Source organism: Squalius cephalus (genome assembly GCF_949319135.1).
Source record: "Squalius cephalus genome assembly, chromosome: 10".
Taxonomy (NCBI): Eukaryota; Metazoa; Chordata; class Actinopteri; order Cypriniformes; family Leuciscidae; genus Squalius; species Squalius cephalus.
Window position 1 is genome coordinate 44,388,348 of NC_137131.1, and position 17,500 is coordinate 44,405,847.

Consider the following 17,500-nt stretch of genomic DNA (forward strand, 5'->3'; position numbering starts at 1 on the left):
TGAGTGTGTGTGTGTGTGTGTGAGTGAGTGTGAGTGTGTTGTACCTGACTGAAATGGAGAATTCTCCAGGTGAACTCTGGGAGCCTCTGATGAGGAATGATCCGATTGGTTGAGGCATCAGCTGATCCTGTGCCGACTGCCGACTGGTGTTCTCCTGATACCAGCTGCAGAAACACACGTTCATATATACAGAATATATCACACATATAATACCACAGTCTGACACGCTGGAGAACAGGTGCGCGGTTGCTACGTGCTGTGACTGGTTGCTAGAGTGTTTCAGAGTGGTTGCTAACCAAAATCAAAAGAGCCTATCACATGCCTCTATGGTCTGTTCAGACACAAACCCGACTCAGTTTAGTTGTTTGTAGTTTGAACAGTAAAAAATGGAAGTAAATGTGAGATATAATGCTTTAGTGAGTGTGAATGTTTACAAAAATATTGAAGTAGAGACACTCGGAATGATAAAAAACAAGTTCTCCACCATTTCAATGATTAGTTTTGGAGGACAAAATTACAAAGAAGACACTTCCCTTTTTCATCAACATGACTCATAATGCTGCAGAATAATGCTCATATTTATTTTTTCTATTCGAGTGAATTATTGTGAGTTAAATACGTACCGTCAGACAGACAGAGCCTGAGTTCACTCTTTCAGGCGTTTAGTTTATTCACGAGTGTTTGACCGCCGACGCTTCCACGTTATTTCTCTCACACTTCATTATTTAGCTTGAATGTGCAAGATTTCCGGTCTCAGTCACTTCCAGTTATTTTACCTGCTCAAACACGGCCCGTTCTGCTGATCGATGAGGGGTTGTGGAGAAAACTGTTTTACCATATATTGCATTTTGTTATTCTTTAATTCACTTAGTTATTTTTTTGTTTTTATTTCCCATTAATGAATGTTCACACTCATTCACAGAAAACAGCCTCGCAACATTTGGTGAAGGATTTACTTTGAAACAATTTTCACTCAGAAATTGTTCATTTAAAAAATTAACCTTACCCCTGACCCCTGACCCCTAACCCCTAACCCAAACTTTACAAAAAAACCTAAACGACAATAATAAATATTTTGAATGGAAAAAAAACAATAACAATAAAAATATTGTAAATAGTAAATTTCAGAAATAATTATGAAGATACGGCAAGTAACACTGAATTAAACGTGAAATTTTGAAGTAAAAATACAAATAGAATTTTTTTTGTAAAACGTACAATAATCTTTCTTTGATTTGCATTTTAGAAAAGTATTTTTTTTTTCACCATTTTGAGAAATCAGCATCAATAGGTACAGTTAAGATTAATACTAGCCTACTGAAGCTAAATGAGTTTCAACCCATCGGACACCGCTAACGGTGTAGTGTTGAGTCGATCTGCTGTTCCAGAAGCGGAGGAACTCTGGGAACGGTGTTCGTGACGTCTGTACCTGGGGAAGTGGATGTTGATGTAATTCCGGGGCACGAATCCTTCCATGCCGTGGATTTCTGCTTTGAACCAGTCGTCATTGGTGCCTAAGATCTACAGAGGAGTGTGTGATGGTCAAGCTCACTTCAACTCAGATGGGTTCAGAGTCAGCTGTGTGTGTGGACATGTGATATACTGAGGTCATACACACCTTGATGATATCTCCCTTCCTGAAGCTCAGCTCATCCTCTGCTGTGGCCGAGAAGTCGTATTTCCCCGTCGCCTCCATGATGGAGACAATTCAGACACTAGAAGGAGAAACAGAGTCAATCAAACACCGTCCAGCAAACCACCTGTCAATCAAACACCGTCCAGCAAACCACCTGTCAATCAAACAACGTCCAGCAAACCACCTGTCAATCAAACACCGTCCAGCAAACCACCTGTCAATCAAACACCGTCCAGCAAACCACCTGTCAATCAAACACCGTCCAGCAAACCACCTGTCAATCAAACAACGTCCAGCAAACCACCTGTCCAGCAAACCACCTGTCAATCAAACAACGTCCAGCAAACCACCTGTCAATCAAACACAGTCCAGCAAACCACCTGTCAATCAAACGCCGTCCAGCAAACCACCTGTCAATCAAAAACCATCCACCTGTCAATCAAACACCATCCAGCAAACCACCTGTCAAGCAAACACCGTCCAGCAAACCACCTGTCAATCAAACACCGTCCAGCAAATCACCTGTCAATCAAAAACCATCCACCTGTCAATCAAACACCATCCAGCAAACCACCTGTCAATCAAACACCGTCCAGCAAACCACCTGTCAATCAAACACCGTCCAGCAAATCACCTGTCAATCAAAAACCATCCACCTGTCAATCAAACACTGTCCAGCAAACCACCTGTCAATCAAACACCGTCCAGCAAACCACCTGTCAAGTAAAAACTCACACTACAGATCGAGCCACATGAAGGAGAAGTTCAGGCAGAATTTTCATTATTTCATGAATTATTGCTTTAGATCCTCAGCTAACAAATACATGTTTTTCTAATGTAAGAGGATTTCAAACCAGCTCATCATAACTGAAGCACTTCATGTGTTATTTTTGCTTGGCTTTATGATCGGATTCCAATCAGATATGCACAACATCGGATTTGGACTGACAGACTTTTGTATCGATCACCTACCATGTTCACCCTAGTGAAAAAAAGCATACTTTATTTTATTTTGAATATATCTCGGGCGCTGTTGCTATTATACCGGCGGGATAAATGACTCTTGCGCCCGACGCAAATCTAAAATGTGTTGGTCTGAAGTTGCTTCATTACTCATAGGTGTGGTTTGGGCGTAACGTGAAATAAACCAATCAGAGCGTCATCTCACATTCCCTTTAAGAGCAGGCGCGCTTGTTCCATGGCGGATTGCTATTATAACGGCGGATTTGCCAGGAGCGGTTCACAGCCGAGGAGACCGACGTTCTCATCAGGGCCGTAAAACACAGAGAAGTGACATTGGGGATGGAGAAACACACCCAGATTAGCTTCGGTTAAACAGGCGTATGATAATCTGGGTAAATGTGTAAGCTAGATTTATGCCTATTTTTTCACATCTTCATGGACACAACAATGATTTCCCTCATGTGGAATATTTTTCCTTGTAATAATTTATGGTTTTCTAAAAATGAGAACTGCTGCGTCTGTGTAGATGAGAGAAGGAAAGTGTGTGTGTGTTGTGCTCACGCTACATTGATTATGGCCAAGCATGCGCCCTTAAAATAGCATCTGATTAACATGCGCAACGCGCCACTGACTTTAGACGAGGTTTCTCCTGGTCTGTGGCGGAATTGTTTTCTGAAACTGCAAAATAGCACCAGGGAACGTTTGCGCCGGAACACGCCTCCTCTCTTCGCTGAACCGCCCCCGGGAGCGCAAGTTCATTCCCTAGTTTACCGACGTGCGTCTGTGGAGGGAAGAGTCCGCTGTGCGTGGGTGAGAAATAGGAATGAAACATGCGTCGCTGTACAAAGTCAGTTGCGCTGGGTGCAAGATAGAGCCCACAGGCTTTTAGTCGAAAACAGTGTCATGTAAACGGCCCACCACACATTTTCAAACTCTTTCTCAAACACACCTGATTCAACTCATCATCTGGTTAGACTCCGAGACACAGGCTGCGTCTGAAAGCACACACTTCCCTACTATAGTGCTTGAAAAACAGTATGTGATAAAAGAAGTATGTCTGAATTCACAGTCCTCATAAAAGCAGGCAAACCTGGATGACCTTCTTCCGGTGAGATTCTGAAGTGTGTGTATGATGGACACTTCACTGTCCCATGAGGCCACAGGATTTATGAACACGACTGACACTGGTGGGTCACATGATAATGACAACATGGCGAATATAGTACGTCTGGATTACATTCATAGGCTGCTACACACACTCATACTAGATAGAACACACTTTTTAAGAGGTTGTGAAGTAATTACCTTTTCAGAATAAGTGCTACTTAAGAGAATATCGATCTGGGACGCAGCCCTATAAACCCCGTCCCTTCAAGTTACGTCTCCGACGGAGAAACAAGTGTGGATGTCACTGACTATAACAACCTTTTGAAGTAAATGAGATTATGAAATAAACTCTCAATAAAGTATAAACAACTCAACACTGATCTAACCCGTTTTTTAAATGTAACTACTTGTTTCAGAACGTTCAGAGAACATTCTAAAGAAACGTTCCCATAATGTTTGAAGAATTATACAATTATTAATGTTCATATGACCAAGATTTTTTTTTTAAAACATTTGAAAAAACAGTAACACTTTACAATAAGGTTCATTAGTTAATGTATTATTTAACATGTACTAACAATAAGCAATACATATGTTACAGTATTTATTAATCTTTGTCAATACTAGTTAATACAAATACAGCTGTTCATTGTTTGTTCATGTTAGTTCACAGTGCATTAACTAATGCTAACTAATACAACCTTTGATTTCAGTAAATGTTGAAATTAACTTTAACTAAGATTAATCCGTGTGCCGGATGTGGGCCGGATCAGGGCCGAAACTATGTTGCTGTCTGAGCCGAACATTCAGAAATAACATTTTCACAACTTAACGGGAAAAATGTTTTTAGAACATTAGCTTACATACAAAGTTTACATGATTATTTGCAGTGTTAGGGTAATAAAGTATAAACAGCTAAACATGATCTAACGTTTTTTTTAAATGTTACTACTCGTTTCAGAACATTCAGAGAACATTCTAAAGAAACGTTCCCATAATGTTTGAAGAATGATACAATGATTAATGTTCACATAACCAAGAAAAAACGTTTTTTAAACATTTGAACAAACTTTAAATGTTCAGCCCAGACAGCAACAGGCCGGATGTGGGCCGAATCTGAGCCGAAACTATGTTACTGTCTGGGAGAGAAACATTCAGAAATAACGTTTTTATAATTTAATGGGAAAAAAGTTTTTAGAACATTAGCTTACATACAAAGTTTACATGATTATTTAGAGAGCAGTCTCTATTTTTTTGTGACAAGAGCATAACGTTATGATGACCTGAGAAATATAGTCGTGACTCAAATCCCCCAGAATGCCTCTGCACGCTGAGGTTTGTGCTGTAAACTGGGTCTGTGGAAGCTCATGTTTGAGGCACGATCCTCTCACCTGTTTCCGTTTCTGCACCGCTGCAGATGCAGGCCTGCAAAACCTTTCATCTCATTTGCCTATTGCCTGTTTTTGCTTTCTGATCGTAGGCAGGTTTGCTTCACCGAAAGACACATGTGATCTGAGTTTAAAACCATATTCTTGCGAAATAGCCCTGAAAGACTGTTGACACTAAAAGACACTTCATATTCAGTGATATTGTTGATTTGACTGCACTGATGCTATCAGATGAGAACAAAACTTGAACTGAAATGATCTGAATAAAGACATAATTGTCTTTTTAGAGCTGCTTATAGCAGGAACTGAGTTTGTCTCATATCTGATGAAGTTTGCATCACTGATTCAGTTATTTTCATGTTTATTGTGTGTGAAGCTGCTTTGAGACAATCTAAAGCGCTGTAGAAATAAAGCGTTATTTATAATGTTCGGAGAGCGGGGCTAGTTGTCACACTAAACTGCAAGTTGCTCATTAGGTTTGTTTTCAGTTTAATTTCATTTGGTTTATTGTATTCTATTAAAATAGCTTAAAGTATAAAAACAAGTATGACAACTTTCCAACTTTATACGTCCTAGAAAATGCTCTTGTTCTGACAACAGTTTCAGTCAACAGACTCTTGTCTGATGCCAATGTACTTTTATTGTGTAAAATATTCTAAATTAAGTTTAATAAAACAAGCATTTGTGGACGTTTAACTCAGAGTCTGATACAGTCCTGCTCTCCTCTATCATTCACATAGATGAGAGTGTGTAACTATAAAAACACTTTTATCAAACTCATACATTTCTCTCATGTTTATTCTTTCATTTTAACAGTGTGCGTTCAGAAAGAGACACTGAAGAGAAAGATCATTGTACTTACAGCTCATGAAAGGATGATCAGTCTGTCGTCTGAACTGTCAGTGTCACAATTGCCGGCAGCTGCGGACTGAAATGTTATTTCACAACGAGGAAGAGCAGAAGTCGAGCTTATCTCGCATCGAACACGACGCGCTCATGCATGACTGCAAAAAGGGGAAATAGAAAGTGTAAATCATCTTCCCCTCCCCTTCCCCACACTCTCTTACACACGCACACACTCTCTTTCTCTCACACACTCACTTAAAGTGTCATTTCCTGTTGAATTTGGGGAAACCACTTGGGGAAAACATTTGCTGTGTTGAGCTTTTTCAATTACTTTTGTTTAATTTCTTCACTACAAACAGTGAAAAGTCTGTAAATGTTGCCAATAAACCTGATCTGCAATGCGAGTTGAATAATTTCAATTACAACTGTATGAGCCAATGGGAAATAGAGAGGAGCTTGAGGCCGATGACTCCAGCCCAAAGCCCACTGGCCCTGTCCAGCTCAAGGACTGTTTCACCACCGGTTCTACTGAACCTTAAGATTTCACTACTGCTGGTCAGGATCAGTTTAAAGTTTTCAGTGTTGTGGAGAATATGGAAGAAAAATAATGTCAAATGTTTTTGAAATAAAAAAGCCTGTTGAATTGCACTACTTGAAAAAAAAAAAAAAAACGGCCTTACATTAACCATGCTTGCATTTTAATGCGTTGTATTTTTAGGGCTTGCATTTTTATGGGCTGAAATTCAACATGGTTGAATATTTAAGCTGTGAATATTTCAATTAAAAACATTTCAAACACATTTTTATTATTAAAAATTCAATAATCCATATTCACCTTTCATATTTCTCTTCCAAAATATTCAAAATGTTTAAAAATACAACCTATAATATTCAACAGGCATTTTTCGGTCCATTTTATTTCGCTTTGCAAATTCGCTTCCACAAATTCAGTGGTTCAAATTCGACAGTAAATTCAACATTGACATCCAGGAACTGCAGGAAAAGCAGTAGATTGCTGAGCATACTCTCCATCTGCTGTTAGTCGATCTCACCAGCAGGTGGTGCAAAAGCGCGTGTTTGTTGACGAAGACCAGCAACAGTTAGAAGAGCTAACCGTTCATTCATAAAACTCATTTACAGCAATGTAAGTGTATTTGTGATTATTACGACGGCGGTTTTATGTTAAATTCAGTGTCTTCACGGTTACTTTTCCCTGTGTAGCCTACATGCATCTTTCTCTACCGTGAACAAGATTCTAATGTTATTCCCCGATGCGGATATACAGATCCAATGTTACATTTTTGAGGTTGATATATATTTCTCTTGGTTGTTTAGTTGCTTTAACTTTATATTGTGGCGATGTGCTGCATGCAGGCTATTAGGGTTTCCCTCAATACTTAAGGATTCCCCTGCTGGACATACAAAACGATTAACGTAGCTTAATGTACTAATACAGTGATATTAAAAACCAAACGCAAGTCCAGCTCCAGATGGACTCAGAATAACCCGCAAAGCTTAATGCTGAGCGTTTCCCAGTGATAGACTGGCATAAAGTTGGCTTGACGTTGGACTTTCGCACATTTAGGGACCGCCTGTAAAGTGTAGGCCTATACGACATTGGTATACACGTTTCTAACTTCAATAGCATTTGAATAGAACGACTTACAGTCATAAAACCAACTGTAAAGTGTTCATTTAGTGTCAGGCATACTGTGAACCCTTTGGATTTTTGATGCAAATAAATTAAAGTTTGCTATAATTGAAGTTAGAAACGTGTATAATGTTGTATGCAACTTTGGAGACGGTCCCTAAATGTGCGAATGTCCAATGTCAAGCCAATTTTACATTTATTAGGCTACATTTAGTCATTTAGCAGACGCTTTTATCCAAAGCGATTTACAGTTCAACTAACAATAGGAGGACAACAATATGCAAGTGCTATGACTCTTCCCAGTTTAAACTAATGCAGTACACGTAGGCATAGCCTACTATACTATATATAGGCTATATATATATATAGAGAGAGAGAGAGAGAGAGAGAGAGAGAGAGAGAGAGAGAGAGAAAAGAAAGTGTTAGTATTAATTGATCAAGTGTTGATTTTGTGCCAGTATAGGCTATCACGAAACGCTCTGCATGAAACTTTGTGCGTTAAGTTCATATTATGAGTCCATCTGCTTGCCTGTAGCCTATATAGTAGCCTACAGCCTACATCCCCAATAAGGTGCGAGTTTGGTCTTTTATATCACTGTATTAGTCAAGCTACGTTACGCGTTTTGTCCCGACGAAAGGGGAATCCTTGAGTATGAGGTATTGAGGGAAGCCGATTATAATCCTGTTCATGGTAGAGAAAGCTGATGAAAGTAACATTGAAGTTATTGAATGAAACATAAACACACCTTTTGTGTCTTTATCATCTTTTCCGCATATATATACTGACACAGATAATCATTTTCATTTTATGAATTAACGGCTAGCTCTTCTAACTGTTGCTGGTCTTCGTCAACAACACGCGCTTTTGCACCTCCTGCTGGTGAGGTAGACTAACAGCAGATGGAGAGTATGCTCGGCAATCTACTGCTTTTCCTGCAGTTCCTGGATGTCAATGTTGAATTTACTGTCGAATTTGAACCACTGAATTTGTGGAAGCGAATTTGCAAAGCGAAATAAAATGGACCGAAAAATGCCTGTTGAATATTATAGGTTGTATTTTTAAACAGTGTGAATATTTTGGAAGTGAAATATGAAAGGTGAATATGGATTATTGAATTTTTAATAATGAAAATGTGTTTGAAATGTTTTTAATTGAAATATTCACAGCTTAAATATTCAACCATGTTGAATTTCAGCCCATAAAAATGCAAGCCCTAAAAATACAATGCATTAAAATGCAAGCATGGTTAATGTAAGGCCTATTTTTTTTCAAGTAGTGCAATTCAACAGGCTTTTTGTTTCAAAAACATTTGACATTATTTTTCTTCCATAGGAGAACACCTGCCCAGCCTCCCTCTCCCACCTCCTCTGCCCAGATCTGTCGGTTCTTTGGCCCCACCTTCACTGGCGCCCTTCAGTCCCTCGGCTTCGCTGTTGGATTTGTAAGTTGGCTCTGCCTCCGATCTGCTGGGCACCAGCTCTGCCTTGGGGTGTGAATCCCCTGGCTTCACTTCGGGCCGCCATTCTGTCACTCCACCTTGGCCCATCGACCAGTCGGCTCCACCAGACTTCTTGTCCCTCCGGCTCCACCTTGGCTCCACCTGGGACCCTCGTCCTCACGGCTTCACCAGGCTCCTCGTCCCTCCGGCTCCACCTAAGTCCCTCATCCTCAAGGCTTCACCGGGCTTCTCATCCCTCTGGCTCCACCTTGGCTCCATCTGGGACACTCATCCTCACGGCTCCACCTTGCCTCCTCGTCCCTCTGGCTTCACCTTGGCTCCACCTGGGGCCCTCGTTGTCGCGTCTTCACCGGGCTCCTCATCCCTCCGCCTCCACCTTGGCTCCACCTGGGACCCTCGTCCTCACGGCTCCACATTGGCTCCTCGTCCCTCCGGCTCCACCTGGCTCCACCTGGGACCCTTGTCCTCGCGTCTTCACCGGGCTCCTCATCCCTCCGCCTCCACCTAAGTCCCTCATCCTCAAGGCTCCACTGAGCTCCTCGTGCTTCTGGCTCCACCTTGGCTCCACCTGGGACCCTCTTCCCTCCAGCTCCACCTTGGCTCCTATGTTCCCGCCATCATTAGATGTCATGGTTACTCATTATGTTTCTAATTAGAGCACAACTGTTTTGTATTTAGTTCATTTACCTGTATATTTAAGTCCTTCAGTTATCTCTACTCATGGTCTAGCGTTGAACGTTTTTTTCAGGACACGCAGTTGTTTCGTTTATTTCCGTTATTCTGTTGAATTAAAAGCTAAGCTATTATTTACTCTAAATCTTTCTCTTCATCATCCTTTGCGGACCCAATATCCCTAGAAAGCAACATAGTGTAGCAGATCCGGCCCACATTTGGGCCGTGTGCAATTCACGTGTAGCAGATGTGGACCGACACTATGTTTCTGTCTGGACCATGATAAGGTATAAGCTAAATATATATATTTTTTTATGTATATTATTGATTTACAAATTTCCATACAAAGATTCACAAACTTCCTACTTTTTATTTCTTGCATGTTTTTTTTGCAAAAAAATAAAAAAATAATAATCATTGTCAAAACCTCTAATAAATAACATAAAAAACAACGTTAGATAATTGTGACCCCTTTTCTAACTGAGTCAGTAATAAATCAATAACTAAACAAATCTTTGTAATCTTGGAAGTTTGAAAACTTTGTGTTGGAGACCAAAGCAGTCAAATGAACAGATGGATGTGGATTATGTTTTTATGTTTGATTTGAGAAGAAATAAGACAGATGTTTGTCTGCAGGTCAGTCCAGATGTGTTTTGTTTATCAGTGCTGGTTTGTTCTGAACTAGGTGTGATTCAGTTGATTAAATTCTGATTACTTGAGAATTTAAGCCGTTAATCAGGCCTCTGTTTGGTTGATTCCCATTATATATTCAGCTCTTTTTGTACTTGTTTTGTGTGAATCCTGATATCAGTGTATTTGTGAGGGTCAGGTGTAGAGATGCAGTTGGTTGTATTTAAACTCTTATTGTTTAAACTGCATGTAAATGTGTGTATCTGCGCGCGCGCCGCACATATACTACCCAACATCAGATCCCATCATCTAAGTAAACAAGTACAAACATCCTGAAGTTCAGATGAGAGAGATTCAGTTGCCATGGACACATGAAACATCACTGTGACGCTGCATGAGACCGCGAAAGACTCTGCTTGAAGTCTTGAAAAATGATTCCCATGCAACTAGAGCTGTCGGTTAAACGGAAAGTAGATTTTAACTTTCTTCATAAATGTATTGTTGATGCAAAGTTTAAAAGTGTTGGTGACTGAGAAGTCTAAAATTGAGGAAACTTCATAACGGCCTAAATTGGGAAAAAGTAATTGAACTAAAAAAAGAGTAAAGCTATTATTAAACTTAAAATCCAACAAAATCATACGGTGAGGAAATCATTAACTAGAGAATCCTCTGGATGTTTGTGAGGCGCTAGAGGGCGCCAGAGTCACTCTCACAGAATCAAACGCGCTTCAACACTTCTGTAAACAATCTCTCTCTCTCTCTCTCTCTCTCTCTCTCTCTCTCTCTCTCTCTCTCTCTCTCTCTCTCTCTCTCTCCCTGTGTGTGTGTGTGTGTACGCGCGCACATGTTTTCATGGTGTGTGTGTGTGTGTGTGTGTCTCTTTTTGTGACAGGCACCGATGCTAGTATGATACAATGCACTCTTCTCTTTCCCCTAAGAAAGACTGAAGGTGTGTATAATTGTCCACGAAGGTGTTCATGATTCAGTAGTAAGCTTGTTTCCGCCACTGAATAATAAATAAATAATAATAATTGCGACTTTTTATCTCACAATTCTTACTTTTTTTCTCACAATTGCGATATATCAAGTCAGAATTGTGACTTTTTTTCTCAGAATTGCGAGATATGAAGTCAGAATTGTGAGAAATAAAGTCGCAATTCTGAGAAATAAAGTCGCAATAGCGAGATATAAAGTCACAATTCTGAGAAATAAAGTCGCAATTGGGAGATATAATGTCAGAATTGCACGATATAAAGTCGCAATTGCGTGTTATAAAGTCAGAATTGTGAGATATAAAAGTTCTGTGGTAAAAAAAAAAAGTCTGTCTTTTTTTTCCTTAGAATTGGACTTTATATCTCTCAATTGTGAGTTTATAACACGCAATTCTGACTTTATATCTCGCAATTTATAACACGCAATTGCGACTTTATTTCACGCAATTCTGACTTTATATCTCGCAATTCTGAGAAATAAAGTCAGAATTGCGAGATGTAAACTCGCAATTGTGAGATAAAAAGTCGCAATTATCTTTTAAAATGTTTATTTTGTGGCGGAAACAAGCTTCCATACAGTAGAGCTCACTCTTCACTGCCAATAAGGAATAGTTTCTGTTACTAATATTATTACTAATTCTGTAACTATCAATATTTTTGATGAGTGTTATCTGGTTTGTGAGAGGAAAAGAAAGAATGAGTGAATCTGACAACTTTTGCATCACAAGTCAGTGACTACGTTTACAAGCTGTCAATATTCGGGTTATGGTCGGGTTAAGGTCACTATTTGGGTTTCTGAAACATTCGGAATAACCCGTTTACATGCGTGAGCAGAGAGAGTTACTCCTGTATACATGGAATTTGTAATAAATTGGCAATATCCCGATGTAAACGGCGACGCACGGTTAGCGTCTGGACGTAAGGACAACCTTAAGACGCAATATGTGTCATTTTCGATTCTTCTTCCTGTATCCAAAGACAACAACAACAGCAGCAGCACGCGGGAAAATGAATAGTTCGGGGCAGATAGCGATCGCCTTTGTTTTCGCTTTCCTCCTCGCTCCAAAAGTGTGGTGCTGTGCTGCGTCTCGCCATGTTTACCGCTACTTCTTGTTTACTTCCGGTATACTGCACGCGGGTTTCTGTATGCGCCGTCTCTACCCAAAAGACCAAGATTCCTTGCGAATAGAACATGCGCAGAACACAAATCAATGTTCCTTTTGATGGGGATATGCCGATACGCGTTTACATGACCAAATATTCGGGTTAGAAAAGGGGTACCCCAGGGATCATATCCGGGTTTTTAAAAATCGGGATATGAGCATATTCGGGTTTTTGCCGGTGTTTACATGGCCGTGCGCGACCGGGTTATTGCTAATATTCCGGTTTTGAACGGGTTATTGGCTGCATGTAAACGTAGTCAATGTAATGGAAAACAGGATTTTTTTATTGCAAGGCTTTATTGCATGGTTGTGGTTTGCTATTGGTGGATCTCATGTGAGTGACAGGTGACCCCGCCCTCTCGCCAGTAAACGCATCATCAGAGCCTCAGACGCCTGCTCCTCGAGTCTGTGCTTCTCTGTTGTGGATCAGCCGTCTGACAGCGGCATGTTAATGAAGTCTTATAAACTATAATAATATCACCTGCTGAGATGAATAGATGCATTTTACTAACCCTTTCATCCTGTTAGTAGATGATTTGAGCTTTGATACTAAAATCGTTACAATATAGGCTACAGAAAGAGGCCATATTATAGGGTGACCATACGTCTGTTTAACCACATGTCTGGCCAGGATTTCGAGATCGCCCAAAATGCCCGGGATTCGGCTTTTGCTTTCTACAGTCACCATTCATTATGTTTACATTATTACATTATTTGACACTGACACGTACGTCATGCATTCTGCTTCACACGGATCCCGATCGAGACGAAAACACAGGAATTTTCTTAGCAATGCTAAAACGCACATCAACCGATCACTTGTTTAGCGTTCATGTTACACTACATTCAGATTCACCAATCAGAATGAATTCAGTTCTATTGAATCAAAAGGTGTGCATGTAAACAAAATGAATGGCGACGATAGAAAGCAAAAGCCGAATCCCGGATATTTTGGGTGATCTCGAAATCCCGGCCGGACATGTCCTGTAAAAAGAGGACGTATGGTCACCCTACCATATTACGCCCTTTAATAGTCTTGATGATGTTTCAGGCTCTACTAGAACAGGTTTTCCTGCTTGAATGTTGATTATTCTCCTCATATTCTCCATTGTTGCGGCTCCTCTCTTCCCAGTCTGTCAGTAACGCTCTGTTTACTTCCTGTCTCTATGAACCCCCTCCTCCTGAAAAGCACACTGTGCTCTGATTGGTCGGCTGGAGCAGTGTGTCGTGATTACCCGTGTTTGGGAAATGTCCCGCCCCTTACCATAACCGCCAGTTTAACACACTCCTAACTAACTCAACCAGGCCCCGCCCCTTTATTCTGCGCATGAATTATTATAATGAGGAATATTGTGATGTGTTCGTTCCCGGAAGAAACTCAAGACTACAGTGGAGGCGTTTCAGGAGTTCAGGAACACTGACACTGATATAGAGGAGAACTTCATGATCAAACATCAACATTACACACTAAAGAAAGATGAACATGGGAAATAGAGGAATAGCTGCTCTTTAATTCCCTGCTTGTGAATCAGAAACTATTAAACTCCGTTATTAAGGGTCAGTTTGAGGATGTCTGATGATTTTACCGCGGTAAGTGCCGTCAGTGTTCTGGTTTTAACACCGATGTGCCACTCTGTCGTGTTTTATGTGAGTAAACGGATCAATATCATTCATTTCAGTCCTTCTCGCTTGTGTCTGTTTACCGCAGCCTGATTGTCCACCGGGAAATATCGATGAACGGTTTAATATATAAATGCAGTTATGGATTCATATCACCGCTTGATAAAACACGTCTGGTCAGTGCAGTGCAGAGACTCTTATTACTTACTGCTGATTTATGTTTTATGATTCGTTCAGTGTTTGATGGCGGCCAGCTTCGACTGCAGAGATCGAGAAGTACGTGTGTTTAATCTGGAGTGTGTGTGAGTGTGTGTGAGCGGTGGATTGTTACACAGGTGAAGTTCTCGAACTGAAACTCACGGCGATCAATTTGACGAGTCAGTCTGAAGGTCTCGGTGTGATTGAACTCCTGTAATCAAGCTGAGATCCAATAAATCACTGCAAACTGGAATCAGACTGTCATAATTGTTTAGTCTGAATGATTATGTAATTGATCTGTTGTGTTTGGTGTCAAAAGCACTCAGTGAACATGTTTATTGAAGTGCATCAGAGAGAGAATCAGCAAACCTGCAGCGTTTATGATCATCTAGAGGTTTGAGGAGTGAAACATTAATAGCTCTGATTGTTTCTGTGAATCTTCATGCTTCTCACGCAAGTATTCTGAAGGATGCTGTCTAAGACAAATGACTTGAACTATAGTGCATAAATCAGATAGATTACTATATGATTCTTTTGTTGTTTTGGGGGCTTCATATGAAACGCGCAACGATTCTTCAGAATTTGTCCATCTAGGAAAAATAAATTGATTCGAGTTTACAACGACATGAGGAAGAATAAACGGTGACATTTTAATTTAAGCCATAACTAATAATTATGTTCCAAAGAATATATTGGAGGACATTAGAAATGTCTTCTTCTCTATGTCCTTAATATTAAAATAATTGTTACGCGCTTCTGACGCGCACCGGAAATGCTAAATGCGGATCGGGATCGGGATCGGGATGTGCACCCCGGGTTGCTGGAAGTGGGGGTGCTGCAATAACAGGATTGTAAATGCAGCAAATTTTTGTTCATTTAAATGTTTTAATTTTTATAGTAATTTATTTGTAATAAACACTTTAAGTAGGATATTTAAAAAGTGTTAGGCCTATTCATATGTTAAATTATGTTTTTTAAAACATACGCGCAGAGTGTGACGTCATATTGTGGCTACTCCTGAGCGCAACACCACCGTCAGTGTGTGTGTGTGTGTTTGTGTGTGAGGCACTAGGCAGGTTTTTTGTGTTCATTTCTATGTACTGTCGCTGTGAATGCTCTTTTATTGTAAACAGCCCAATAACTTTTTTATTTCAAGGCTTAATTTATGTCCCGTAGACCGGTCCGTTGCATTACGATTGAAAGCAATATCAATAATGTGATGTGCATTCATGTTCGTGTGTGTGTGTGTGTGTGTGTGTGCTGTTTAAATGAGTGTTCTCACTGATACGCTCGTTGTGTTTCGCTAAGTTTTGACGAGTTTTATAGACTTGATATTGTTTCTTATTCAAAAGTGGTGCCCCCCCCCCCCAAATAAATAAATAAAATAAATAATAAATAAATAAATAAATAAATAAATACAGCACCCCCAAGGTAAACCATCTCCCCGCGCCCCTGTGTGCACCACCGCACCAGAAATGCGGTCTATATAGGAAGCACGCTAGGTTTTGAGACGATCACATGTTCTTGAGCTTCGGGATCGGGATCGGGATGTGCACACCGTCTCGCTCTCACCGAATCACCGGGAACCGCGCGCGCTCAGGTGATGCAACAGCCTCGGAACCCACGCGAGACACTCGCACTGTGAATGTGTTCCTGCGTGTTCAGGAACGCGTGGAGATGATGGAGGAGCGTTCGGTGAGCCTCGGTGTCTTTCTCACGGATTCGAGGAGAAATCATTCCTGAATCCAGAATCCAACCAAATACAAATCAGAACAGATTCCCGCAGATCAGGACGAGGAGTGTGTGGAAGAACTGAAGCCCGTTTCAGGATTTGTCATGTGGATTTGAGTGTCCTGGAGGGAGTCACGCGTTTGAACACCCTGGAGCGCGATAGAGTCGATCGTTATTCTGTGAGAGACTCGTTCAGGATCATCTCGACACATCAAACTTTAATGACACAAATAAAGGTGAGTTCAGGACTCAAACTTTTCCATTCATCTGATCACACACTCACACACACACTGCATGAATGAACACACCGATGATATGGCGCACAGAACGAGTCCAAACCCCAAATCTCTCATACAGTCACATATATGTAAACACATGTATATACACATATGTTAACATGGTCACGTGACTTTAAGGATGCGAATATGGACATATGCTATGTTCTCTGTATGTCTGTTTTTTATTTTTTTTATTATACTATGCATAGCCTACATTCATAATTAGTAACCCGTTATTTATTTATTTTTCTGGTTTTTTGGGGTTTGCGAATATTTTAGAGGGATAAATGCCTAAATGTCCATGCATTAAATCTACTTTCATATCCATCGATGGGAAAAATGAATGAGGATCGTTTCATAAGTTTTTAATCGAATGCATCCGTTTTCCCTCTTCATTCCCACCTGGTCATCCCACTGATTATTGATGAATGATGTATGAATAAGCAGACTCCGGTAGACAGTGGAAGATAGAATGATTTTCTGTTAGTGGTCGTGTACAGTAATCTGCAGAACTCAGAGATGTGTTATTGTTTTATTTATAGCGCGCTGAGACAGGTGCGCGCTCCCGTGGCTGTCAGGGCGTCTCTGTGCACGCGCTCACTGTAATGCACGAGAGATTATCGCGCATTTACTAACAATGAACAGTTGTATGTTCATTTTTGTTTGTTTTACAAAAAATGTTAAATGCATTAACTCATGTTAGCAAACTGTACCTTATTGTAAAGTGTTAAATAAGTGTTAAAGTGTTAAATATCTTCTTTGACTGTGGAAGTAAGAAGTAAGTGAAACACATGTCATGGTGACTTAAATTGTTCATTTTAACCCTTCAGACCTTAAGGGAATTTTTTTATTTATTTCTGTAAGGCTTTATGACACATTTTATAGTGAACAACATTATAACAGATCATTAAAGTTAAACAGCTGAAAAGCAGCTGTTGATTGTGATGTCGAGATTCACACACACACACACACACACACACACACACACACACAGTTTGTCTGTTGTCTGATCTCAAGCTTCTGAGTTTGGATTCGAGAGCTTTTGAGAAGCTTGTCAGTGATTTGCATTCCTTGAGTCGAGAGTAAAAGCTCTTCATCTTCCTCTTCCTCAGCATGATTAGATGCAGAGCTTCACCTTTCATTGACGTGTGTGTTCAGGCTTCAA

General features: G+C 40.3%; 2 protein-coding genes across 2 annotated transcripts in view; one reads left to right on the forward strand and one right to left on the reverse strand.

The window, feature by feature from the left end:
• grap2b (GRB2 related adaptor protein 2b) overlaps positions 1-6,114 on the reverse strand; it is a 9,857-nt gene extending 3,743 nt beyond the window's left edge. The window contains exons 1-4 of the mRNA XM_079883041.1: positions 5,957-6,114; positions 1,619-1,715; positions 1,430-1,521; positions 45-164 (exon numbers count right to left, since the gene is read on the reverse strand). Coding sequence (XP_079739167.1) covers positions 45-164; positions 1,430-1,521; positions 1,619-1,696 — 290 coding nt within the window. The 5' untranslated portion in view covers positions 1,697-1,715; positions 5,957-6,114. The remainder of the gene's footprint in view (positions 1-44; positions 165-1,429; positions 1,522-1,618; positions 1,716-5,956) is intronic.
• Positions 6,115-15,877: 9,763 nt separating this feature from the next.
• cacna1ib (calcium voltage-gated channel subunit alpha1 Ib) overlaps positions 15,878-17,500 on the forward strand; it is a 155,604-nt gene continuing 153,981 nt past the window's right edge. Inside the window, exon 1 of the mRNA XM_079884438.1 lies at positions 15,878-16,293. The gene's annotated coding sequence lies outside the window, so the exon portion shown is untranslated. The remainder of the gene's footprint in view (positions 16,294-17,500) is intronic.